This window comes from Dermacentor andersoni, chromosome 5 (genome assembly GCF_023375885.2).
Source record: "Dermacentor andersoni chromosome 5, qqDerAnde1_hic_scaffold, whole genome shotgun sequence".
Classification (NCBI taxonomy): Eukaryota; Metazoa; Arthropoda; class Arachnida; order Ixodida; family Ixodidae; genus Dermacentor; species Dermacentor andersoni.
Genome location: NC_092818.1, coordinates 30260957 through 30288049, shown reverse-complemented (window position 1 = coordinate 30288049; position 27093 = coordinate 30260957). Strand labels below are relative to the sequence as shown.

The following is a 27093-nucleotide window of genomic DNA, read 5'->3' as shown; positions in this document are numbered from 1 at the left end:
TAGAACTACACTGTACTATTTCTGTGTCAGTGATTGCAGAGGAGTCCTCGTGTATCGTGTTAGACATAAAAAGATTTAAAGAGATGCCTACAGAGACATTGCAAAAGTAGCTGGTATTAGTAGATTGCACCAATGATTGGAACATCTTTTTGGAGCACATGTTATAAGCACATGTAATAAATAATGAACAGTGACACAATACATCCAGCGGTCAGATGTTGAGCAGTACTGCTCAACATGACAACAGATCACTCTATTCACCACTGTCGGAGTGGCAAAGTTTAAAGTTCGTTTCCAAAAGCATTGCCTGCCTGGGTTACATGTCGTCATAACCTTCCCATGTTATGAATACGTAAAATTTATAGCAGGCCCATCCCAAAAATTTGGGGACGTCCAAAGCCAGTATATCAAAAAAATGTCTTCTGTTTGATTCTACTCTAACCTTATAGTCCACCGATTTCAAGTGACTGGCCCAGCTAGTAATGCAGGTGGCATGCAGCTCTAACAAGTAGTGCGGCTGGAATAGGAATACTTTATTGTGGCACTGGTGGCCTGAATTCAAAGCCTTTTCATTAAATAACAAAGCTCAAAAAGAACAGTGCCACAGCTATTTTTGTCTTACTGAGACTTGGCTAATACAGCCCACACCCACAGTGGGTGGTGTGTCAGCATGCAGCGGTGGCCTAGCCAGTTAAGGATTTGGGCTAGGAAATAAGTAGTCATGGTGCATGTTGGAGCAGAAAAATTGGCCCTTTTGGAATAGTTCGAGTAGTACAGCAGTAATGTGTAGCCATTTGGTGCAGCTCATTATTACTGTGCACTCACTAAATGCTGCTCAACAGCAAAGGAAGACACCAAGGCCAACAGCCAGCAGCAGCCAATTAGTACCACGTCAGTATGTTGCAAACACTTTTCTTTGAATAGGTAAGAAACCTTCATAAACAATTGAAAAATTCATGCAGAAACTCCTCTGGGACTTAAGTACGCTTAAGCATTGTATCACTTGCTCATCTCCACGCAGCCCAATGTCATTATCAACCCATTTTCAAGGATACGGCAGCCTGTAATGGAAAATTTCAGAAAGACATCCTAGGGAAAGTAAAAGACGTCCAAACGAATGTTACTGAACTCCTTTCCTAAATGGAAGGAACCTCTGGCGTCACGAGGTAATTCATATGCTTGACACCCAGGACAAACTGGAAAGCATAAAATCAGGACAATTGCAACAGAAGTTTGGTGGTAGACGACCTCAGTAACAGATTGCGTCACAACAACCTTATCTTTAAAGCAGTCATTGAGCAAGACTCAGAGACGTGGCAGGAAAAGGAAGGGCTTGTAACTGAGTTAGTTTCTAAATATTTAGGCATTGCAGCTGGTGAAATTGAACGTGCCCATAGAATAGGACAGAAAAGACAAGGCTATACTTGGCTGATAATTGTGAAATTCCTAAACTTAAAAAAGAAAACACATACTGAAAAATGCATTTAAACTAAAAAAGGTTTGAATCGTCTCATGTGGATTGATAAGGATTTTTCAATGAGGATGCAGTCCAGAAACTCCGAGATTTCAGACGTTCCAAACAGAAGCCCGCTGAAAGGTTCAAGCTTCTGTTTGACAAGCTTCTACTAAACAATACGATTTGTCTTTGACCATACCACTAATGAAGTAAGTGCCCTCCCGAAACGTCACGTCCTCGTGAAAACCCAGTGATGTAAAAAATGAACGCTGTGATGCATGTGTGTCAATTCTTGTGTCAAACTTCCGCAGCTTATTTCGTAAGCAAGATCACCTCTGTTCTTATCTTGAATCCTGTTCAGTAGACGTTCTAGGCACCAAAACCTGGTTGTCATTCGACATTTTGGATCGTCCTTGTCTCGTCAGTTTTCATTATTTAGAAAACATAAAACTGAATCGAGAGGTGGCGGTGTGTTAATCGCAGTAAAATCTAGTTTGGAAGCTTGCGTTATTGAAACTAATTCCTGCCTCAAAATTGTAAGGGTTGCTCTCTGTCTGCCTACACATTCTACCTCTGTCATTGGAGTCTGCTATCGTCCACTTGATTCATCCCACTACTTTCCGGATTATCTAAACAAGTCTTTAAGTTTTGTCCAGAACAAGTACCCGACATCACCAATATTTCTTGTTGGCGATTTATCGACACAATATTGACACGTGTACTTATGTTTATCGGGCGACCACGTTTCGCCGCCTAACAAATCTTATCGCACAGCGCGGGACGCGCTTGCATGTATCCGAAGTTTCTGGAAAGTTATCGATGCTTCTATCCACAGTCTGTTGTCGACGAACCTTCTGTTATCTGATTTATTCGCCTGACTCGAATGGTGTAGAACTTTGTGGAAGGCACGCGGGTCCCAACGATTAGTCTGGAACATTCGACGATCCTGTATAAAAGCCGACGCGCTTGACCCGCTGATCAGATTTCCGACGATCGCCGACTGTGTTCGCCGCTTTCGTTGTGCTATAAGTGTAGCCTGTTTTGTGGGCACAAGTTCGCCCAATAAAAGTTAGTTTTCTCGTTCGCAGTATTGCTACTGTGTTCTTCTACGTCACCACCACGTGACATCTGGTGGAGGTGCTTTGCGTTCATGTACCGGACGCCCCCACAAAGCCGTGACGCAAGCCCTCACTCGGAAGACACCAACGTCGCCAAGAACCAGCGAGGTAGCCGCAGGCTGCAAGGACTGCCCCCGGAGCACGGACTTTTGCCTGAGACGACTAGGAAGATGGCCACCACGTCAACCCCAATGGCAGCCCCAGCGTCACCCGTCGTGCTGCAGCAGCCCAGGGAGCCTCCGACGTTCCGCGGTTCAACTTTCGAGGACCCGGAAAGCTGGCTCGAGACGTACGAGAGAGTCGCTACCTTTAACAACTGGAACAGCGACGACAAACTGCGATATGTCTTCTTCGCTTTGGAAGACGCGGCCAGGACGTGGTTCGAGAACCGAGAAGCCACCTTAACGACCTGGGAACTTTTCCGAAGCGGCTTCCTGCAGACGTTCGCAAGCGTCGTACGCCGAGAACGAGCCCAAGCGCTATTAGAAACCCGGGTGCAGCTACCTAATGAGACGACCGCGATCTACACGGAAGAAATGAGCCGTCTCTTCCGCCACGCCGACCCTGAAATGCCCGAGGAGAAGAAAGTCCGCCTGCTGATGCGTGGTGTGAAGGAGGAACTTTTTGCCGGAATGGTACGAAGCCCACCGAAGACCGTGGACGAGTTTCTTCGCGAGGCCACCAGCATCGAGAAGACACTCGAGATCCGAAACCGGCAATTCGACCGCCGCACAAACTCGACGAACTACGCCGGAGTTCAATCACTGGCCACCGACGACCTGCGCGAGGCTATCCGAGCGGTCGTGCGGGAGGAGCTACAAAAGCTGTTCCCACCATCACAGCCTCAAGTGGCTTCGATTGCCGACGCCGTGCGTGAAGAGCTCCAACAACAACTTGGAGTAGCCCCTGTATCGCCCCAGCCTGAGCCGCAAGCGATGACCTACGCCGCCGTCGCACGCCGTCAAGGTCCCCCTCCGCGACCGCGCCAGGGCCCTGTCATGCCGCAGTTCCGTCGTCCACCGCCGCCACCGCCAGCACGACCACCCGTCGCCCAGCGGACCTACGCAAGGAAGACGGACATTTGGCGCGCTCCTGACCACCGCCCGCTCTGCTACCACTGCGGAGAAGCGGGGCACATCTACCGCCGATGCCCATACCGGGAGATGGGACTGCGAGGTTTCGCCGTTAACGCGCCGCGGCCACAGATTGGCGAACGACCTCGCGATATCGCCGACTACCTCGCCGCCACTCAGTGGAGCCCTCGACGAGCTTCCCGTTCGCCGTCACCAGGCCGCTACCTGTCGCCGCAGCGCCGACCATACACTGGCCCAGCCCGGGGCCGGTCCGTCAGCCCATATCCGGAAAACTAAAAGCAGCAACCGATGGAGGTGCGGTTGCTGTTCGTCGAACTGACGAAGATCCTCCGCCGCCGACGAAGACGACGAAGAAACCGTCTCGACGACTTCATGACGACACGCCGCCGTCCCGAAGAAGTCGGGAAGCGAAGACTACACCGACGAAAGACGACTTGACGACGCGACGTTCCAGCTTCAGATCAACACGACGCAGCCGTGATCCGACGCCAAGACCCAACTGCAACGCCAGACAAAGAACCACCGACCTCGACGTGCTTCTCGACGGCCACGCAGTCACTGCCTTAGTCGACACAGGGGCCGATTACTCCGTAATGAGTGGACACATCGCCGTCCAGTTGAAGAAGGTTAAGACTGCATGGGAAGGCCCTCAAATTCGGACCGCTGGAGGACACCTGATTACGCCGACAGGAATGTGCACGGCAAGAATTACCATTCACGACCGGACTTACCCTGTCACCTTCGTTATCCTCCAACAGTGTTCACGAGACGTCATTCTCGGCATGGACTTCCTCAACCAACACGGCGCAGTCATCGACCTGAAGTCGAAGTCAATAACGCTGTCGGAAGATCATGCAATACCGCCGGAGAGCCCTCATAGTCACCACGCCTTGAGTGTGCTCGAAGATCAAGTGAGCATCCCGCCTCGCTCCAGCATCGTTATTTCGGTCGGCACCGAAGCACCCGCTGACGTAGAAGGCGTCATCGAAGGCGACCAACGTCTACTACTCGACCGTGAAATTTGCGTCGCAAGAGGGATCGCTCGACTGCATGGAGGAAACACGAGAGTGTTGCTGACAAACTTCAGCCAGGAGTTCAAGCACATCAATAAGGGCACGACGGTCGCATTCATCGAGGAAATACAGGAAACCAGCGATGCCTTTGTCCTCTCGGATTCTGTTGCATCTACCCCGACGACCGCAGTTCCCGAGCCAGACTTCAACATAAATCCAAGTCTCCCCGTGATTAAGCAGCAACAGCTCAGAAGTCTGCTTCGACGATACAAAGACTGCTTTTCGACGTCATCAAGGATTCGACAAACACCAGTCGCAAAGCATCGCATAATCACCGAAGAGAGCGCTCGACCACTACGCCAGAGCCCTTACCGAGTTTCGACGCGAGAACGCGAAGCTATAAGACAACAAGTCGACGAAATGCTGCGCGACGACATCATCCAGCCGTCGAAAAGCCCGTGGGCATCCCCTGTTGTCCTGGTAAAGAAAAAGGACGGAACCCTACGTTTCTGTGTCGATTATCGTCGACTGAACAAGATCACGAAGAAGGATGTATACCCCCTCCCACGGATAGACGACGCATTAGATCGGCTCTGCAACGCTAAATACTTCTCGTCGATGGACCTCAAGTCTGGCTATTGGCAAATTGAAGTCGACGAAAGAGATCGCGAAAAGACCGCCTTCATCACCCCAGACGGCCTCTACGAGTTCAAGGTTATGCCATTTGGACTGTGCTCGGCGCCTGCAACGTTCCAGCGCGTGATGGACACGGTTTTAGCAGGATTGAAGTGGCAGACCTGTCTCGTTTACTTGGATGACGTCGTTGTCTTCGCCGAAAATTTCGACGAACACCTTAGGCGGCTCGCAACAGTACTCGAGGCCATCAAGTCATCAGGGCTCACTCTGAAGCCAGAAAAGTGCCGCTTCGCCTACGATGAGCTTCTGTTCCTAGGCCACGTCATCAGCAAGTCTGGAGTCCGCCCCGACCCGCAGAAGACAGCTGCCATCGCAAAGTTCCCGCAGCCCACCGACAAGAAGGCAGTGCGTAGATTTCTTGGCATGTGTGCCTACTACAGGCGATTTGTCAAGGACTTTTCACGCATCGCTGAGCCGCTGACACAGCTAACTAAATGTGACATCGAGTTCAAGTGGGAAACGCCGCAGGCCGACGCATTTGAAGAACTCAAACGACGCATGCAGTCGCCGCCCGTACTTGCGCACTTCGACGAGCTCGCCGATACCGAAATCCACACTGACGCCAGTAGCCTAGGCCTCGGTGCCGTCCTAGTCCAGAGAAAAGATGGACATGAACACGTGATAGCTTACGCTAGCCGGTCGTTGTCAAAAGCGGAAGGCAATTATTCCACAACGGAAAAGGAATGCCTCGCCATCGTTTCGGCTACAGCGAAATTTCGCCCCTACCTATATGGCAGGCCATTCAGAGTGGTCAGCGACCATCACGCGTTGTGTTGGCTAGCTAACTTAAAGGACCCTTCAGGACGGCTGGCACGGTGGAGCCTCAGACTACAAGAATACGACATCACTGTAACATACAAGTCCGGTCGAAAACACTCAGATGCCGATTGCCTATCACGCGCCCCCATTGAGCCGCCGCCGCAAGATAACGAGGACGACGACGCCTTCCTTGGAATAATAAGCGCGGAAGACTTCGCTGATCAACAACGAGGGGACCCGGAGCTAAAAGCCCTTGTCGAGTATTTGGAAGGGCACACCGACGTTGTCCCTAGGGCATTTAAGCGTGGATTATCTTCGTTCACGCTTCAAAACAACCTACTCGTGAAGAAAAACTTTTCACCAGTCCGTGCCAACTACCTTCTTGTTGTTCCGTCGGCGCTGCGTCCAGAAGTACTGCACGCCTTACACGACGATCCCACTGCTGGGCACCTCGGATTCTCCCGGACGCTGTCGAGGATACATGAAAGGTATTACTGGCCGCGTCTTACCGCCGACGTCGCCCGTTACGTCAAGACATGCCGAGACTGTCAACGACGCAAGACACCACCGACAAGGCCAGCAGGGTTACTACAGCCGATTGAACCTCCTCGTCGACCATTCGAGCAGATTGGGATGGATTTGTTGGGGCCGTTTCCGACGTCAACATCCGGGAATAAGTGGATCGTCGTGGCGACGGACTATCTCACCCGATTCGCTGAAACAAAAGCTCTACCGAAAGGCAGCGCAGCCGAGGTGGCGAAATTTTTCGTCGAGAACATCCTGCTGCGACATGGCGCCCCAGAAGTCCTCATCACCGACAGAGGAACGGCTTTTACAGCAGAGCTCACCCAAGCCATTCTGCAATATAGCCAGACAAGCCACAGGAGGACAACTGCCTACCATCCGCAAACTAATGGTCTCACGGAGCGCCTAAATAAGACCCTCGCCGACATGCTAGCGATGTACGTCGACGTTGAGCACAAGACGTGGGACGCGGTCCTGCCGTATGTAACCTTCGCTTACAACACGGCGGTGCAAGAAACAACACAGATCACGCCGTTTAAGCTGGTTTACGGCAGGAACCCGACGACGACGCTCGACGCCATGCTGCCCCACGTCATTGACGAAGAGAATGTTGACGTCGCTAGCTATCTCCAGCGCGCCGAAGAAGCCCGACAGCTCGCCCGCCTCCGGATCAAGAGCCAGCAGAGGACCGACAGCCGACGCTACAACCTCCGACGACGCTTTATCGAGTACCAGCCCGGTGACCGTGTTTGGGTTTGGACCCCTATACGCCGACGAGGACTGAGCGAGAAGCTCTTGCGTCGCTATTTCGGACCGTACAAGATCATCCGACGTATTGGCGTACTGGACTATGAGGTCGTGCCAGACGGCATTTCGCTGTCACAGCGGCGTCGCTCACGACCTGAAATTGTCCACGTTGTGCGACTCAAGCCGTACCACCAGCGTTGACGAACTTTGGGACTTCGCGTAACTGACTTTTAGACTTGATTTCTTTTCGTTGTTTTGTTACTTATGTTTAATAAGTGTCCTTTTGTGTGTCGCTCTCTTATATTTGTAGCATCGGGACGATGCTTTTTAAGAGGGGGGTATTGACACGTGTACTTATGTTTATCGGGCGACCACGTTTCGCCGCCTAACAAATCTTATCGCACAACGCGGGACGCGCTTGCATGTATCCGAAGTTTCTGGAAAGTTATCGATGCTTCTATCCACAGTCTGTTGTCGACGAACCTTCTGTTATCTGATTTATTCGCCTGACTCGAATGGTGTAGAACTTTGTGGAAGGCACGCGGGTCCCAACGATTAGTCTGGAACATTCGACGATCCTGTATAAAAGCCGACACGCTTGACCCGCTGATCAGATTTCCGACGATCGCCGACTGTGTTCGCCGCTTTCGTTGTGCTATAAGTGTAGCCTGTTTTGTGGGCACAAGTTCGCCCAATAAAAGTTAGTTTTCTCGTTCACAGTATTGCTACTGTGTTCTTCTACGTCACCACCACGTGACAATATGAATGGCATTGATGCCGACTCCTGTATGGCACAAGAAAAACGTCAATGCCAATATTTTCCTGTCTCAACTTTCAATTTGCATCAAATTGTTTCTGTTCCCACTCATGGTGATTCACTCTGACCTCATACCAGCCACAGAACCAAATAATGTTACGGAAAATGTATTGGATGGTATCAGTGGCCACAATATCTTGCATTGTGAATTCATAGGTGCCCTAAAGAAACATGAAAATAGAAAGAAATTAATATTTGATTACACCCGCGTGAATGTCAGCGGGCTTGTTAGTGACCTTTCGACCTTTTCTGTTGGCTTCTTGCAGTCATTCCCTCATTGCAACATAAACACAAACTGTGTTTTTCTTCATAATGGGCTGATCACACTTAAAAAGAAAAGCATATTCCAAAATTCAAAATAACAGCCTGCACAGAAAGCACTTGGTTTGCGACGCATGTGAAACCTATATATTGCAGAGCTGAACTATGAGCATCTGTGGAAGATTGGAGGCCCTATCGTGAGCACGCACACTTATGCAGGACCGTAATAACAACAGCCAAAGATAAATTTTTCAACCATGACATTTCAGACATGCTTAGCAATGACACAAAAATTTAGGAAACCCAAATTATCGAACTTGACGGTACCGTTATCTAAGGATGGTAACATTCTTTCTCTGGCACGTGTTGCTATTGAATTCAAGTTTTTTTTCATCCGTTTTCACGGATGAGACTCCTGTACCTAGTAGCTTTCAGGCCCCTATTTTGCATTCAAGCATGCCCAACATTAATATCGCTTCTGAAGTAGTACAGTCCTGTATCGATTGTCTTCCAACTAACTCTGCTCCTGGTCGTGATGGCATCTGCCCTAAACTTCTTAAGATATCCAAACCTGCAATATGTCGCATTTTAGCCAAGCTTTTTCAGCAATGTATTGACACGGGATGCGTCCCAAATGATTGGAAGGCAGCTTGCATAATTCTCATATTTAAATATGGTGATTCGTCTAACCCATCAAATTACAGACCAATTTCTTTAACCAGCATGTGCTGCAAACTTCTCGAACACATCATTTCATCTGCTCTAATGAAGTTTCTTACAGAACATAACTTTTTCTTTATCAGTCGGCATGGACTTTTACACGATTGATTTGAATTAATGACTTGCATAACTCCACTCGTTCTTTTTATTGAATCGATGTAATATCTCTAGACTTCGCGAAGGCTTCTGACAAGGTTCCTCAATTCTGGCTTATTCATAAACTGACAGATCTTAACATGTGAGGATAACTAGGTGGACTACCATCTTTTTAACTAACCGGTAGCAATCAGTTTTCATCAATGACCATTTGTCTCCATTAAATCATGTCAAATCTGGAGTACCGCAAGGTTCCATGCTCAGGCCTATTTTGTTTTTAGATTATATTAACGATATTAGTAATGGTAGGCGTTTCATAGACTATTTGCTGATGATTGCATGATCTACTAACCCTGAGGACACCTGCTACCTTCCATCTTACTTAGACAATCTCCGTAAGTGGGGCAGTAAGCAAGCGGAAATCAACATTAATATAACAAAAGCTATCAGATTCGGGACTACAGCTAAACCCGTGTTATGCAATTGCATAATTATAAAACATGCCCGTAGCCTCGGTATTCACGATATCTGGGTGTTCATTTGTCATCCGATCTGTCATGGAACATTTGCGTAGATGTGATTTTCACTAGAGTGTTTTAGTTTAGTGTCATTACGGTCCACCCCGCTCCAAGTTGCCCCGCTAAGCCACATGGTGGAGTGGTGGGTGATTGCATGTTTTAGTTGTATGTCTAGCCTAGCGGAGCAGAGGGACGGATGGATAGGTGCTACGAGTGTCCCCTTTGGAAAGATGTGTGGGTTGCGCCATGAAGCTCTTGTATTGCCTAATGTTCTACCTATGTTAACAAAGAAAAAAAAACCCACGATGACTTCCCATAACCAAACTTTCTGAACTTTGTCTTTGCAAGCCTCTGTTGTTTGACGTTTCCCTACTTTTTGTCCACCAATCTTCCATTTGCTGCTTACCAATCTTTGCTGCATACATTTTTACTTTCCCTCTGCTCTTGCTGAACCCAAGTGCTTCAAGCAGGCCAGTGGTGTATGTGTGTGAAAACTTTTATTGTAATGATGTCCGAAGGCTAGACTTCTCAAGCCAAGGCTCCCACGTTGGCACTGTCAGGCCAAGCCTTTCAGCGACATCATGGGCCCCCTGGACTGCCCTTGGTCCTGAAACAATGGGCTTTGAATCCTTTTCTCCCACTGTGTCCATTCTTCAACGAGTTTGGGGAGAGTCGCGGGACACCCCGCCAGCATATGTCTGATTCCAATGATGCCATTACAATCATTGCAGTCCATCTTAATCTCCCTCTCTGGATATATTTTATTAATGGTATATAGGCCAGTGGTGCCTAAATCTACTGCTGGGGAGATATTTCACATTCTAGTAAAGCATGCTCTATTGTTTCCCTAGCTTTACCGCAGCAAGCACATGCTTCTTCCTTCTTATATCTTGCTGTATAAGTGCGTGTTCTAAGGCATCCCGAGCTCATTTCAGAAAGTAATAAGCTTCCCTTTGAGTTATAATAGATTGTTTCTTTCCCGATATTGTTATTTCCTCTTCAGTAGTTACTCATAGCAGGTTTATTTTCCATTGCTGCCAGCCACGAGATTATCTCGGCGCCTTTGGCTTTCCGCTTGATGTTCCTTTCGTATTTGCAGTGCCTTCTGGCCGAATTCAGGGTAATGAAACAAAATAAAAGCACCTATAAGTAAAACTTATAAGTAAAGCTTTTATAAGTAAAATGAATACATATAGCTTATTTGTCCATAAAGCATCTAAACGTGAACTTGTAATGCATTACTGGTCCATTTTATCCAGTGGAAAATAAAGCCCCATCTTGGGGAAATGCCACGTGATAGCCAGCGAGCTTGCATTTTGCATCCAATCTGATCCTTTCTGATGCCAACATGTTGCACAGCATGCATCACATACTCCTGCGCTGCGAGGTTTTCAAATGGGTCAGCATGCGCACCTTCTAGCAGACATAAGTCTTCGTCTGTGCAAATCTGTCTTGTAAAGAGCAAGGCAGGCAAGGTGCCTCGATGCACGTGCCAGAGTGGGTGTGTGCATCGACCACCCTTGCTAGAAAAAAATGGCAGCAACCTTCTGCTCAGGCAGCTTGTAAGCGGACCGTGTTTCTGACTCCACCAGCCTGCTTGCAGCTAAGCGGAGGGCGCATGTGCATTCACGCTTTCGCTCCGCTCAGCTGCTTAGCCGAGTGTAAAAACGGCAAACTAGAACACTCTACTAAAGCAACCAGATCACTTGGCTTCATAAGGCACTATTTGCACTCGTCTAACTCCGAGACCAAATTTCTGGCTTACACCACCTTAGTATGCTCTAAAATCGAATATGCCTTCTTAATTTGGAATCCACACATGAGGCCTACCTCGAACACAAACTAGAGTCTCTGCAAAATAATGTTGCTCGCTTCATCACAATAAACTACTCGCATACATCTAGTTACGGAAATCAAATATTAGATAATTTAGCTCCTCTCAATATACGCAGGCTTCTGACACTATTGTCCTTCTTTCATAAACTTTACTCCAATCGGTTGTCCCACGCGACTCTAAATATCAGACTAGCTTGTGACATGTGTCTTGACGGCTTGATCACCAACTTAAAATCGCACCCATCTTCACCCACACTAATCCGTTTTTCCACTCACCTCTTCTCCTCGCTATTTGTCATGACTCATTTGTACATAATTTGAAGTTCCTAGAAATCTGAACTACCTCTTACCTTGCTGTTCCGTTCCAGTTGCATTTCTTGATGTTCTTATTTAATATGCAATTTTGCTTTCCTGTTTAGTAATGTATACTTAAATTTTTTCCCATTGTTTTGTAATGTAAAACAGCTCATTGTGATAAGTCAAGTATTTTAGGAACCTTGAACCTTGTCATTACTATGTTTTTTCACACATTGTATATACCCTGTAATAAGCCGTTTTTTTGCACTAATTCATGTTGTTCCAATTCATATTTCTTGTTTAGTTGTGTACTTTTGGTATGTTTTGCTCCTTTCATTGTAATCCCTGTAAGAGATGGTGTCTGCCATGAAAAGGGTACCTGGCCCATACCATCGTCCGACTCATTCATGCTAAGGATGTTGTTGAAGGGAGGAATGAGGAGTAGGGGATTTATTTACAATATCTACATGAAGGGTGGAGAACATTACATCTGATCAGTCTAGCATGACTGAAATGCACACTGAACAGCCGAAAATGTCTGCTTAAACACTCTCTGTCCTTACTAGATCCCTAAGCCAGGGAAAGCTGCCATCCAACCTTCATCCAATCAAAGCGTCCAAAGTCGTCGAAGTACCCGCCTTTGAGGGCGAAGGTTCACACACTCTCTTGCACTTTTGTTTTACTGAACACACCAAAACCAGTGAGGCCTCATAGACAGGTGTTGTCACGCTTGACTCAAGCTGGCATGTCGTTCCTGAGCTGACTCTGCAGTTTGCTGCTGAATCTGTCATGACCGTGACTATTACCAGAGTACATGGGGGAATGCCATAGAACAAACATTTCCAGGAGTTTTCTTGCTCCAATTGGTCCCTGAAGGTGACAGCGAACCAGCTAACAATCCTGTCCACCAAACGTGTCTAGCCTTACGGGCTCCGAAGGGCTATTCGAAGGGGGCGTGTTGTTGGCTTCACGAAGCGATTCATTGCAGTGAAGCCAGAAGGTCACTATCCCCGCTGGCCAATCGTAACATCCCCCACCCCTATGCCTCCTGGGCTCTTTAGGGTACTTGAACAAAAAAGACTGTTATGGAAGTTAATATGACTGGTATAAACAGCAGCGTCGCAGCAACACGGACTGCTGCAGACGGCGGCGCCAGGTGTGCTGATGACGTTCTGATCATTATAAGCTGATACTGCTCTTTAGTGCCTTATCCACCCACGTCAAACCATTATGCGCCGCGTGGACCATATCTTGAACTCCGTGTTCTCGTCGCTTTGCCTTGAAGAGCGGGCCCATATCTTGAAAGCGATCTGCGAAAGGTGCAGGGTGCGGTGTGTGCTGAGAGATTTGCGAGCGCTGCTTCGATCTCGTGGTAGCGACAGGCAGAACAAAGGTAAAGCCACTCGCTGCTGCATGCTCTATCTATATTGTATGCACTTTTCACTTTGTTGGGTGCTTGAAGGCTGTTCACCTCCGCCGTGGGTCGGCCCAGTATTGCACTATATCTGGGATCGGCCCACATTTTTATCTTGCGTGATGGACGTTTGGTAAGCATAGAAATGCTTACACATTTAAGAAAATTTTAACACCCAGAACCAGCCCATTACTACCATGCCAGTATGTTGCAAGTACTTTCATTTGAGTAGGTAGAAAGCCTTTGTATATAAATAAAAATTTTGTGGGTTAATGAAAGCAGCTGTGTGCCTAGGCGTCGGAGAGGCAAGAAATTACAACTGCACTAGAACAATTTGCTCTATCACACATAACAAAAGAAGTGAAGGTGAATGTCTTATGTGCATTGCAAATGACACATGTGCTTTCATATGCACTATGGCATATGCACAAGTGCATATGCACACCCGATAACAATGCAAGAAGCTCGACAAGAGACTGCCGCGAGGCTATGAACGGCGTCCAGAAGGAGGTGCCATAGCACAAATGGATGCAAAGATGGCAGTGGTGGACACAAACAACATTGCTACCATTCCATGCACTCAATTTTGTTACAAGGTGGTTTGCTGGCCTCTGCAAATAGATATGAGTCGATTCAACTGCAAATAGATATGAGTCAATTCATCAGCTAACTGTAGCTCTAGTTACTGATACCCAACCGACCTGATGAAGCAGTGCTGATTAGGGCCAATGATCAGGGTAGTGTGCCATGAAATTAGCTTTTGGTGATTGTGATATGGGCTGCAAGCAGTTACAGGAAGCTTGGTGTTAATATATTGGTACGATTGGCAATTGTTTCCGAGATCATTAGTACGAGTTTTTGATAACTGATGAAGCACTGCTGTACGAGTCCACAAGATCACAGCAGATCTGCTTTCCATGTGAAGCTTTCATCACTTTAACTTGTATATTATTCTACTATATGCAGGGCTCACAAACCATATACAATATTTTCCGGACAATAATTTGAACCTGGCACAAGTAACCTCCCCCTCTTTTCACAAGTCAGCAACTATCACAAGTGTGCACAGAAGTTAGTTCCTGTACTTAAAAGATCACAAATTGCCATACAGTTCTGAACCACGTGCAAGAACACATGTATGCAATGCAAACTGTGTGCCTTCCAGTGGTCAATGGGTCTTAGCGCATGCCATTGTGCTTGCTATGAATGCTGCTTTTGTCACCGTACCCTGTTAGCATTGCATATAGTAATTGCTTCGATTGGTGTTGACAGCCAGGACGAAACTTGTACTGAGAGAGGCATGCCTGATAATCAGATCGTGGTATTGGCATGTAAAAACCCAGATTTGTTTTATTTGTTCTTGTTTCGAGACAAACCAAGTGCCCTTGAAATGCTGCATGCAATGCCTTGACCACGGGCAATCCATTGCATTACTGAAAATATTACTCAATATTTGAAAAGTCTAGTAGATGATCCATCTCAAACTGAATTACTTGCACGTTCACTATTTGTTTCTTATATTTAAGTCTTCTCGTACCCCTGCTGAAAATGCTGCGTTGCCCTGAAAGCGTGAAAATACCACACCTTTGCGCAGTTCGCGTAGCCAGGTTTCAGGCAAGTTGAATTGTAGCTAAATGGTGTAGTAGAACCACCACTAAGCATGTGTTGGAAGTCCAGTGCTTAAGTTAGAATAAATTACCCGGTTATCTTTTTCCACAGCTACAAGTAAACAAAAGCTGAAGCGGCCTTCAAGTGTCAAGTGTGGAAAAAGATGTTTTGCGGCAATGGCTGTGACTGAAGACAACACAGGTGTGTATGTGGTTTTCCAATTCAAGCACAGAGGCCACGACTTTGAACTGGGTCGTGTTTTTCTGTCCAAGTCGGAAAGAGCCACTATTGCTGGTAAGAAACCGCTTTTGCCTTGCCTTATAATACATAAAGAGTGGTTGTTGAGTTTTCAACATCCCAAATACAAGGCAATACTCATGCCAGACCATGCAATGAACTTGGAGCACATGAAATTCATTTGAAATTCATAATTTCCACATAATTCGAGGCCACCTTTACTGACTGCAGGGCATTATAGTTAATGACATCATAAACATGTTTATCATTTTGCTACATTGTATCAATGCCTGAAGGGTTCAGAGAGAGAGAGAAAAAAGGGAACCGTTCTCCAATTTCACAGCGGTAACAACTACCTTGGCACAGCCAGTGGCCTATATTTGACCTATATGGCTATTCTTATTGCAGGCAACGACTTTAGTTATTTTATACTTGTTTGCATCACTTCATGTACCAAGCAGGAAGGTGTAGTGCCTCCTGGTGCACTGTAGGCCATGCAGCAGACTGGCTTTTTCTTTTTCTGTTTTATTTTTCAGGCTTTCAGTTAACTGTATTGGTATGACTTATGATCCTAGTGGGATTCAATGTCTCAAAATAGCAGTAAGCTGGAATAATTTCCACTTGGGATTACTTAAGGTGCATTGTACATAATTATGTCTGCCATTTTTCCTAAACTGAAGTGCAAGTATTACAGACATCGATGAAACTGCGACCTCTCGCCACTACTGTAGGTCATCCACAGCAGATGTGCTTTCCATGTGAAACTTACATCAGCTCAAGTTGTATTTTACTCTACTAAATGTAGGGCTCACAAACCATGTGCCATATTTTCTGGACTATAATTTGAACTGTTGTACAAGTCACCCCCTTTCCCCCCTCTTTTCACAACTTTCAAAGAAAAAATATGTGTATATAACTCATTGTATAAGATGCATCTATCTTAACTTGGGTCAGCGTCGTGAAATGCGATTGTGCATGTTTATACACTTATCCTAAAATGTCGTACTTACCCATTTCAGGGCACTAAACTTCAGTAAAAAAAAAATTTATGAGCCGCACATTCTAGCAGACAAAATAAACTGCAAGTACATTGCTGGAGAAAAAGAATGTCTCATGTTGGTCTTCCATATATAAGTTACACTGTTCTACAATACACTTGGACGAAAATGAAAAGAAAATGGTGGCACCTATGGTTTGGAAAATATGGTACCTAAATATTATGAATGCTCATGAATCAGCTATGTGAATGAAACATGATTGAAACAATCACGATAATTAGGCTTATACCCCTGTCGCACGGCGAAAACTAATGTCATTTGAAAATGATGACAATGACGATAGTAAAAAAAAAAAAAGACACGCCTCAAACCCACTTTTGTCCAATAATTATTTTCCAGTATGCTAAATTCCACTAGAATATGTGATCATTGCTTTCAAACCGTAGTGTTCGATTACTAACTTGTCGACATTGCCAACGAAATCGAGTCGAGCTAAGGCAAGCAACAGGGCGAAGAGAACGATAGGCACGTCCGCTACATCTGCTAAAGTGGTACGAGAAGGGCAGTTGCATGTCATCGCCTTTCTGATGTGCATGCGAGCTTCTAATATCCTCATTCTTGTCGCGTGCCACAGGAAAAAACGCGCACGCTTTTATGCCAAGTCAATTGAAGTGGCCGCGGACGATCCTCTGGTGAGAACCAACACGACTACTGCAGCGAAAGCTAAAGATGGCTGTCTGGTCACTAGACTGAGAGTAGTTTTCTGTATTTACCTATGTGATGGACTTCAATGTCGTTAAAGCAATAATTAGGTAATAAAATAGATAGAATAATAGTGATTTTTTGTTAAAACAAAAAAAAAGCACGTACTGTTTGCGAAACACTGGTAAACTCGTGGTGTCAAGGATACACATTCAGTTCCAAACGAATGCGAATGAGTTTGGCGAACTGATTTGTTTGTAAATGTCATTTTCGAAAATGTCCTTACGTTTTACCGTGTGACACCAAAGAAATGGCATTATCAGCGAATGTCATTCGTTGTAAATGACATTAGATTTGCCGTGTGACAGGGGTATTAGACATGAACTCGTAAAACAGCTTCAGTGTCCAGTCAGTACTCTACTTGACTGAAATAATACCTTTAACTCAAAAACCCACATGACTGCATAGCCTTCAAAGCATACGTTCACAGGTGTGTCTGCTCTGTAAATATGGATAAATGACTGATAAATCAACCATTAAAAATAATTGCTGAAAGCTTTAATTGACAATTTTTATATTGACATTAATCAAATTATGTGCATCAATTCAGTCAGTAACAGTGATGTTTATATTTAAGTTAATCTGGAAATGCTGCACATGTTTTCGATTGCAGACTGTTTTGCCCTTCTATGGTGGCATGCCACTATGGAAGTGGCAATAACTTATGCTATGGAATGTAATTGGAAAATTAAGTTCTAACTGTAGGATAGAAATTGATAACAATGGCAATATTTAGTAAAGGAACTAAAAGTGGAAGACATTTTTGCCCTGGGTAGGATCTGAACCACAATCTGCACATGTCCAGTCCAGTGCAATGCTTTTACAATGGTTCAGTAATGTCTTTTGTGCGAACAAGGTTACCAACAGTGAAGGATGAAATTGGCAGCCTAGCTGTAAACTTGGTACACACAATAAATTTCTTCACTTACGTACCTGATAACACTGGTGCAGATAATCCCTATGACGGTTTATCAATGACACCAAACATTGAAACACTTAAATATGTAATCTTGCCTCTTCAAATGTAATGTAATCGTGTAGTGTAATTTAGAAATGTAATCTTGCCTCTTCAGCAGCTGAAGGCTGCATAGCACCATGTCCTTGCAAAGAGCTGACCTAAAAAGAAAAAAAATTGCGACAGCTTGAACTATTTAACACACACCATTGCAAAAGGTTTTTGTAAGTCAATGTAACTCATTATTCAATTAAAGGAATTCTAAATAATGATATTAAAATGTTCATCAGTGCCCATTTCACTTCCTTGCATGCTCGGTAATTTTTACTTATGCTTCAACTAATATACACTTTTTCTCTACTCTCTCAAGACAAGCTGCGAGAAGGCGTGTCCATGGATGCAGTACTGGATAATGTGCGGTCCAACGTGGATGAGACATTCCACCGCATTAACCTGTTAAGCAAGTGGGATGTTCGCAAAATAATGAGGGATGCCAGAGTCTCGAAGACCGAGCGGCTGCACGATAATGACTATGTGAGCGTGCAACTCTGGGTTGAGAGGATGCATAGTGAAAAGGAAAACCCATTGCTCTTCTTTAAACACCAAGGACAACCTGACAAAAAGTGACATTTTTTTACAGAAAAAAATGAGGACCTTTTGGATGACAGAGATTTTATGCTAGTCATTATGACCACACCACAACAGGAGCTTTTCAAGAGGCTTGGAACTGATCGTATATGTGTCGATGGAACACATGGAACAGCAGGTGAGCAGTACTATATAAATGCATTAATAATAAAAGCAAGAAAGAGGGAATGCTGTCCGAGAATAATTGCAATAGATATGATGAGTAGTATTCCTTCACACATGATATTTCTCTTAATTTTTCATTTGATGGAGTTCTCAATTATCAGTAACAGAGCAAGAATGAATTCAGCGCTCTGTACACTAGTGATATCATTCCATTGCTACTGTCCTCTTCGCTACATGCCCTGCATATCCTGTCTGTATTGTCACCACGGAGTTATAATAGGTCACATAATACAGCTCTTATCACATTTGTCTTGTGGGGATGCGCGACTGTCACACGTCCCCTGATATGTTGTTTTTCCCGCATAGCTTCAGTCTCCTGCATTGCGGCTTCGCCGCGGGCCCCAGGCCACGCGAGAGATGGCGCGAGTGTTGCGCTGCTAACGCCGCCTCATGGCAGGGTTACTTGGGGGCGCAAGGGAGAACACGTTTCCTCTTTGGTTCGGGACGGCAAGCAGCACAGACGTGCCGCCAGTGCGCCGATCCATGCTTCTGCGAGATCGTCTCGTGAGGACTTGTGCGAAATAGCCACCGTTCGCATGACCGTACGCGTGAACGGCCAGGCATTGGGATCCAGCAAGGGGCGAACATATTCGATCGCTATCCGGTCGCGGTGAGTCGGACTTCCGCGATTTGTCGCACGCCCATCGGCATGTTTTGTGGATAGCAACTCGGCTAGCAGGCATTGATCTATGAAAGGTGCAATAAATGCCCTTGTGATTGTCGTTCCTTTGACACAAGGTACGGGATGAGAATCCCACAGTCTAGAGTGCAGAAACAGTGCATTGCACTGTGTATTAGTGCCTTCTGTCAGAGGTACAGCTGTCTCGAGGCTGTTTGGCATCCTGAACTGTTTGCCAATTAGGCGAATCACTGATTACTGCTACAGTCAAAAGTGCTTTTTCTTGGTGGCGGTGGGTGGTTCCCTGAGGACTGCAAAAACAAAACATTTAGAAAATCAGGCAGTCCAAAAAAAAAAATTAATGCATGCCTTTTACTGCCATTTAAAGGGAGGTGCTAGACTAAAACATAACAAGAACCTAGAACTATGAAACCCCAGCTGTTTACATACTCTTATGGTAATTTCAAATACTATATAAATCAGTTTTATAGCAAGTTGCATAGGTTGTGTTCTGTACAATGACAATGTGTAAAACGTAGGCATTATTGCCCCCATTTTTTTATCTCTAAACTTCCATAATTGCAGACCAGTGATGGCGCATAATCCTCCAAATCAACTGTAGAATACTGAAATATGTTACCGAAATCGTTATTCACTGTTTTAAAAAGTGCATATAAGTGTTAAATTAGAACCTGTGAAACCATTTCAAAATGTTTAGACAACCAGTAAGTGTTACTCAAGATTTTATCTTAAGTATATAAGTGATGTTGAAGATCAACCCCTCAGTGGTGGTCAAGACAGTTTAGGGTTTCAAGCACAAAGTTGACATTCTGGAGCAGTTTAGGAGCAGAAATTTTTTTTCTACTTCGTGTTCCAAAAGTCTTCTTCGAACACTTGGAGTAGTACAGAAGTAATCTAGCCATTTGGTGGAGCTTATTATTACTGTGCAGTCAGTAAGCGCTGCTCAAGAGTGAAGCAAGACACAAAGCCAACAGCAACCAATTAAGCTTGCCTTCCCAAGGACGGTATACCACGCACATCATGTTGCAAACATTTTTGTTTGGGTAGGCAAGGAACTTAATTTGTACCCACCCTAGTTGCTTAGTGGCTGTGGTGTTGGGCTGCTAAGTACGAGGTCGCAGGATCGAATCTTGGCCAGAGCTGCCGCATTTCAATGGGGGCAAAAGGCCAAAAAAAACGTGCACTTAAATTTACTGTAGGTGCACGTTAAAGAACCCCAGTTGGTAGAAATTTCTGGAGTCCCACACTACGGCATGCCTCATAATCAGAAAGTGGTTTTGGCACGTAAGACCCCATAATTTAATTTTTCGTAATTTTGTAGACCAACCACAACACTTATCAGGCTTCTTGGTGCTTGTGCTGTAACAGAAGAGTATGTATGTGTGTAAATAAAAAAATGTAAATCATGCCATCTTACAATGGCCCCTTTTCACTGCTGGTATGCTCCACCACGATACATTGCATAAGCCTCTTCCCGTAGCAAGCTATATTGCAGCAAAGTTGACACTTGAAAACCAGCATTATACAACACTTTCTACAATGGTTGTGCCTTCCGCACTTTGAAGGCAAAGCATTTCAGCATCCGAAATTTCAGCTGTGCTTATAATTAATTGCCTCTGTGAGGTACGTGGCAGTGTTGCAAGGATACCCGAATTCTCATGCATGTCCGAAAAATAGTTTGTTGGGTGTATTTCTGCTTGGTAATGAAGACGGCTACGACAGTGCACATTAGTGACACAACAGTGGCCAAATGCTCAGATTCCTTTTAAGTAGAGTGCTGTGTGCTTTTATGACTTTGGTGAAGTTAGCATCTGAATTTGCCATACACACACCTGCAAATTATCTATTTATTAAGCTCACGCACACATAATATCACTATAATGAGAAATGCATAGTGTTTTAGCTGTTCCCTGCAGAACGTTTTCTGACAACTGCTTTGATGATGGATGGATGAATAAATTTCTTGACGTCCGTCGGTACGTGTGATTAGTGCGCCACTCCCACGTCGGGACAGAGAGGCCATGCTCCTCCGCCGCGTCGCGGGCCCGATGGACAGCCCAGAGCTGTGCTTCAAGGTCCGAGCTGTGTGGAGCTCGGTCCCACTCTTCCTTGGTGGTCCTGGCACCAGGGGGCAAGCCCAGAGCATGTGATCAAGGCTAGCTATATCCTTACAGTAGTGACACGCATTGTGAGGGTGCACGTCCGGAAAGATTTTGTGCAGGAAGGCCGGGCATGCGTAGGTGCTTGTCTGAAGCCACCTGTACGTGACTTCTTGTGCTTTATTGGGTGCTTTGTGCGGTAGCGGCATGGTTCTCTTGACTAACTTGTAATGCTGGGTGAGATCGTTGTGACGAGGGGATCGCGCTCGCTTGCCCATCCTGCCGAGAGGGAGTCCGGGCTCACACGGTGAGTTAGATCTTGTGCAGTCTCGTGTGCTGTCTCGTTGAGGTCACTTTTTAAGAACAATATTTGATCACGAATATACTCTTAATGCTTCACACACAAAACAATTTGTTACCTTGTTGTGTCCATGAAAGGGTTGTATTAAAAATAATTTTTTGGCAGCCTTGTTGACAGTTTGACAGCATCAATCAGTGAATCCTTAACAGGCACTCTGCAACACTTTTTCAAGAAGGAAAGCCAACCTACTGAGTCTCCAACACATGCGATTTTACATTTTGTCACAACTTTAATGCAGCTGGCACATCTGGGTTCAAGCTTATATAGTGCTAACTTAGGCAAGTTGGCACATGTTGCAGCACTTCATTTGTCTCCTTTATGTCCTATGTGTTGTAATGCTATGTTATTTATTGAAGCTCATACTTCTGAGCAGCAAGCAAAATGCAGTTGACTTCATTCCGTTAATTCGACTCTGACGGGACTGACGAAACAGATTGAATTATCTGGTGGGTCAAATTTAAGAAGATGCAGAAGAAATGCCAACACACATGACTGATTTATTTGCCATGGTTTACGTACAGATTCTAACATGCCCCAGAGTGAAACACACGCCCGCTGTCTGTGTGTCCAAAGTGTAAACTAGCATAGAAAGGACAAAAGCCCCTAAAATGAAAGAAATCAAATGCGCAAACAATTTTTATTTTTAAAAAAACAGACAAGGGTCCAATGTGTTGCACATTGCAACCAATTTTCCAAAGTCAGCTTCGCCGCAATACATCCGTGTTGTGTGGCAAAGCATACGAAAATCGCCAAGAAAGTTTTGTTAAAGATGGCACATTAGAAATGGGTGAATACCACAATCAGACGTTTTGATCTGTGATTATTGCTTGGAGCTCCTCCTGGGCAGGCAGAAAATAGGCATTTCCTGCAGGAGATAAAGTCTGTTTCACACATCTACTGTCCTCTGAGGTATGTCACCAAAGGGGTCGCTTATTGGGTTCACTGTAGGGGTCAGCATGCATGCTGACTGCTCAAGTTGGAATTATTGGGTGAAGGCCTATTTTAGTATCAAAATAACCGAAGTTTGGACCTATAGAAATGCACGTGTGTCGGCTGGGACTTTCAGACGGGATCAAATTTATGGGAGTCTACTGTTCTGCAGCCACTGAGCACTGCAGCATGCCAATATTCTGCTATGTGTAGTAGGAGATGCATTCTTGCTACAAAGTCCTTTGCCATATGGTACAGTCGACTTCTGTTAATTCGACTCCGGGTAATTCAATCCTGGCCAAAGGTCTTGGCCGGCAGTCATACATTTCTACAGTCCCGAATCTCTTATTTTGATTGTAAAATTGGCCTTCACAGGATAACTTGAACTTGGAACAGTGACTCGCTGTTGACCCCTATGGTGAACCCAATAGCGACCCCTTTGGTGGCAGCACGTCTAGCTCGGCGATGCTTAGGAAACAATGTATGCATTCAACACGTGTGATCGCGTGTCGACAACTCCCATTTATGCTTGCCATAGGAAACTTTTGAAGCAAGAACCATATATCACAAAGTTTAAATACGGTATTTACCCGATTCTAATGTGTGCCTCATAAGTTAGCACTAGTAGAATGCAATAGTTGTACACTTTTCTTTTCAGTGACACCCGCCGTGGTTGCTCAGTGACTATGGTGTTGGGCTGCTGAGCACGAGGATGGGGATCGAATCCCGGCCACGGCGGCCGCATTTCGATGGGGGCGAAATGCGAAAACACCAGTGTACTTAGATTTAGGTGCACGTTAAAGAACCCTAGGTGGTCGAAATTTCCAGAGTCCTCCACTACGGCGTGCCTCATAATCAGAAAGTGGTTTTGGCAAGTAAAACCCCATAATTTAATTTTTTTCTTTCAATGACAGTGGTAAGCTCCCAGCCATGATTTGGTAATGCCTGCCATATGCATTCCACCCCATTTTTATTCTTAGGTAAATTGCCTTTTCATGATCAGGGTCCCTTACGAGCAACTGACTTACTCCTGTACAGACTCTAGAGGCTGACTGGCAATGTGAATTCTTCAACATCGTCTTCTGCATATTAATCTTCAAACCCACTCTAACTTTTTTGGTTAAGGTCCTCAATCACTAGTAATTTGTCTCCACTGTTGCCGAGATATCCACCATTGATCCGCACTCCGAATGTGCTGCAACTGCAGATTTGATATGGCATTAATCAAAGCCAACACCGCCGTGTTATCTCGCCACCTTGAACCGACACTCTCACACGCAGATCCACTGGCCATTGTAATCACCATGGCGGGAACGCTAGGCCTAGGTATGCTATTACGGTTCTTGACATTCAGTGCTGTCTTTTTCATTGAAAGAATTCACCGCTGTCAGCAAAGGTACCCACTCTGCCTCTGCAATCCTCGTAAAGCACGGCACGTTGCATATTACTAGTCCTCGAAAGGCAGATTTGCCTCAGCACAGTGATGCTACGCGGTGAAGTGTATGGGACGCAGCACATATATTGTTAGACTCGCGTGCACTTGCCGTCTCCTGTCAGAGTGCAAGCACCTATATGCCTAATAAGTGTACTGGCAGACCTTCAGAGCTTTTTCGGACGTGCCTGTGGCGATTTGGGCCCTTAAGGGCAGTAAAAGACATGCATTCATTTTTTTTTTCGGACATTGTAGCGGCCCTTAGGGAGTCTGAAAAATCGGACTGTACAACTGACCAAAAGGATGCTTCATCCATGGGGCGAACACGCAGCGTAACAAGGACAAGAATAGGAAGGACCATTGCATTGAGGAATGATCAGGAAAGGAACTGTGCCGCCGCCTCTTTGAAGGAGCTTGCGCTCAAAAAGCAAAGTGTTGGCTGACGCTAAGATGCAGGTTACCCACATCCAAACCAAAATAAACCCCTTAAAGCAGTGAAATGCAACACTGAGGCATTATGCGCAGGCTGAGAGTATGTCAGGACAGTTGAGGTTGACTTTCCAGTTGCTTGGAGAATCTCGTATGTGACAAAGTTCGGGCATGATACCAATGAGCTTGCTATCAGTTGATACAAATAGCTCTATTTGCTTTTGTATACATCTCTTTTTATTCGCATTTTAAAATGTTTGACTATTTGCCGTGAGCTAGACCACTTTTTTTACAGTGAAGCTGTCTATGGTGAGGATCTGGCAGATCGCATCCGCGCATAGACCAACAATTTTTCATACGGTGGGCCGATCCCGAAGAAAGTGCAATACCAGGCCAACCCGAGGCAGAAGTGAAGCAAGCATTAAGCACTCCCCATATGTGGGCTGATCCTGAAGGTCGTGAAATGCCAGTCAAACCTGCGGCGGAGATGAAGCAGGCTTTAAGCACTCCCCACACATGGGCCAATCCCATAGGTAGTGCAATACCAGGCCGACCCGCGGTAGAGGTGCAGTTCACCATTAAGGGGCCCACGTACGCAGCTTTGCTGGTCATCCTTCACAGAGTAAAAGGGCACCGAGTTTCTTTTGAAGATATTTTAGTAGCTGTGCATTTTACAAACCCCTCTTTTCAGTTTTCTATTTTGAATAAAATAAACACTACTCCTTACTGTTCAAACTGGATTGTTTTTATTTTTTTAACATGCTTACCAGAGAGTGACAGCATCAGGTGACATGGTGTCAGCCCATCTTGACATAAAACAAAGTTCTGTGAAACCTGAAAAAATCAGGGAATTTGAAAATGTCAACTTGGTAGACACGTTGTTCTTCTAAGCATGCAGTATGGCACATAAGCCTGGAGGTTAACGAAGAATCTCGAGAACATGTTAAGGGCCGTACAAAGAGCAATGCAATGATAAATGACAATGAGACAGGAAGAGAGCAGTGTGGGATATTCTAGTAGACATTAAGAGGAAAAAATGAAGCTGGGCAGGCCATGTAATGCATAGGGTAAATAACCAGTGGACCATTAGAGTTGCAGAATGGGTGCCAAGGGAAGGGAAGTTCTGTCAAGGATGACAGAAAACTAGGTGAGATGATGAAATTTGAAAGCACAAGTTCGCATCAGCTAGTGCAAGACAATGATAATTGAAGATTGCAGGGAGGCACCTTCATTCTGCATTGAACTTTAAAATAGGATGATGATGATGATGAATGTGTGCAACTCTTTAAAAAGAAATTTGGGCCGGAAATAGCTTGCACAGTTCACCAAGACACGAAACCAAATTCGTATGCTTTGCCACTAACACAGATGTATTCCAGCGAAGCTAACTTATGAAAAGCGGCCACCATTGTGCAATCATCTATTTCATTGTTGGAACAGCTTGCGAAACATAGCATGATATGTTGGAAGGAGCTCTGTAACTTTTTTCTTTATAGCCGGCTATAATATGCACATGCTGAATTTTTTATAATTAATGCTATGTGATGTGCAAATTAAGCAGTAATTTTATGCAGTATTAAAACGTACCTTAGTGTAACAGTACAATGAGACGTAATCAAGAATTTGTATGTATGCACATCTGAGTTCGCATGCAAAGCGGGCTGTCATCCTTGAGTGCGCACAGACGTGAAACTGGTGCACTGGTCTTAGTGCAGCTTGGTAGCTCATAGTTTGTGAGGGGATTCGTAATGGCAGTGCTCCACCACGCCACAATGCAGCAGTCAACGCTGAAGAGAGGAAATGCTAATCTTACCAACGCTACACATGCTCAACAGGCCAATGAGAGTGCTGACAGGTGAGCTTGGAGCTCACCAGATCCATCTCACAATTTGTGCGTCGTACATGACAGCATAATCAACATATAATCATAGATTTATTTCAACTACCATGTACGTCGACGTTGCTTCTTTAGTGTTGATACTTTGTTGGCCCCCCTCCCCTTTTTTCTTCAAGGATACTTCTGACAGTGAAAAATAACACTGAATGTCCACATGAACAGGAACTGGCATAAGATGCAACCATTTGTGACCTTTTTAATAGAAGCTTGTATTGCCTCACTGGTGTCGGTGTTACCGCGCGAAAAAATAGAAATTGCTTATCAGGCTGCGGATTCGAACCACCGACCTCTGGGTTGAGAGACCACCATGCTAACCGATTCAGCCACTGTCAGTTCATCAAACGCTGCCTTTAAGGTGGGTAAGTAGAAGCAGCGCAAGGCATGAGCCAATCACGGGCGTCCCCTTCTTCCAGAGGAGGGAAAGGGTGTGTTCGCTCGCCTGACACCCGCAGTTTCCCACACCAGTTCAGGCCCAGCAGTCAGATGGGGAGGCTGCGTTTGGTCTGTTCTGCCGAAGAGCAGGCTGTGTTGAAGGAATGGCAGTGGGAGCAGGCCACGTGTTGTG

General features: G+C 45.4%; 2 protein-coding genes and 1 long non-coding RNA gene across 17 annotated transcripts in view; 1 reads left to right on the top strand and 2 right to left on the bottom strand.

Moving 5' to 3' along the window:
• LOC126530061 (ubiquitin carboxyl-terminal hydrolase 8-like) overlaps positions 1-27093 on the bottom strand; it is a 652141-nt gene that overhangs the window by 538618 nt on the left and 86430 nt on the right. The gene's annotated exons all lie outside the window — the stretch shown is intronic.
• Positions 1-27093, bottom strand: part of LOC140212847 (uncharacterized) — a 58863-nt gene that overhangs the window by 12677 nt on the left and 19093 nt on the right. For 4 of the 11 annotated variants that reach the window (XR_011894706.1, XR_011894707.1, XR_011894708.1 and 1 more), the window contains one exon: positions 25361-25465. Coding sequence is in view for 2 of the 11 variants with exons in the window: in XM_072288160.1 (XP_072144261.1) it covers positions 22641-22705; positions 25399-25465 (132 nt within the window). In the remaining 9 variants the exon portion in view is untranslated. Of the gene's footprint in view, positions 1-17448; positions 18089-21632; positions 21833-22317; positions 22706-25020; positions 25108-25360; positions 25466-27093 lie in introns of those variants that run through there. The other 7 variants (XR_011894709.1, XM_072288161.1, XR_011894711.1 and 4 more) reach the window with 5 other exon arrangements.
• LOC140218454 (uncharacterized) overlaps positions 1-27093 on the top strand; it is a 59944-nt gene that overhangs the window by 21282 nt on the left and 11569 nt on the right. For 2 of the 5 annotated variants that reach the window (XR_011894718.1, XR_011894716.1), the window contains exons 4-5: positions 15087-15176; positions 18298-18693. This is a non-coding gene — a long non-coding RNA (uncharacterized lncRNA). Of the gene's footprint in view, positions 1-15086; positions 15177-18297; positions 18818-24926; positions 25008-27093 lie in introns of those variants that run through there. The other 3 variants (XR_011894715.1, XR_011894717.1, XR_011894719.1) reach the window with 2 other exon arrangements.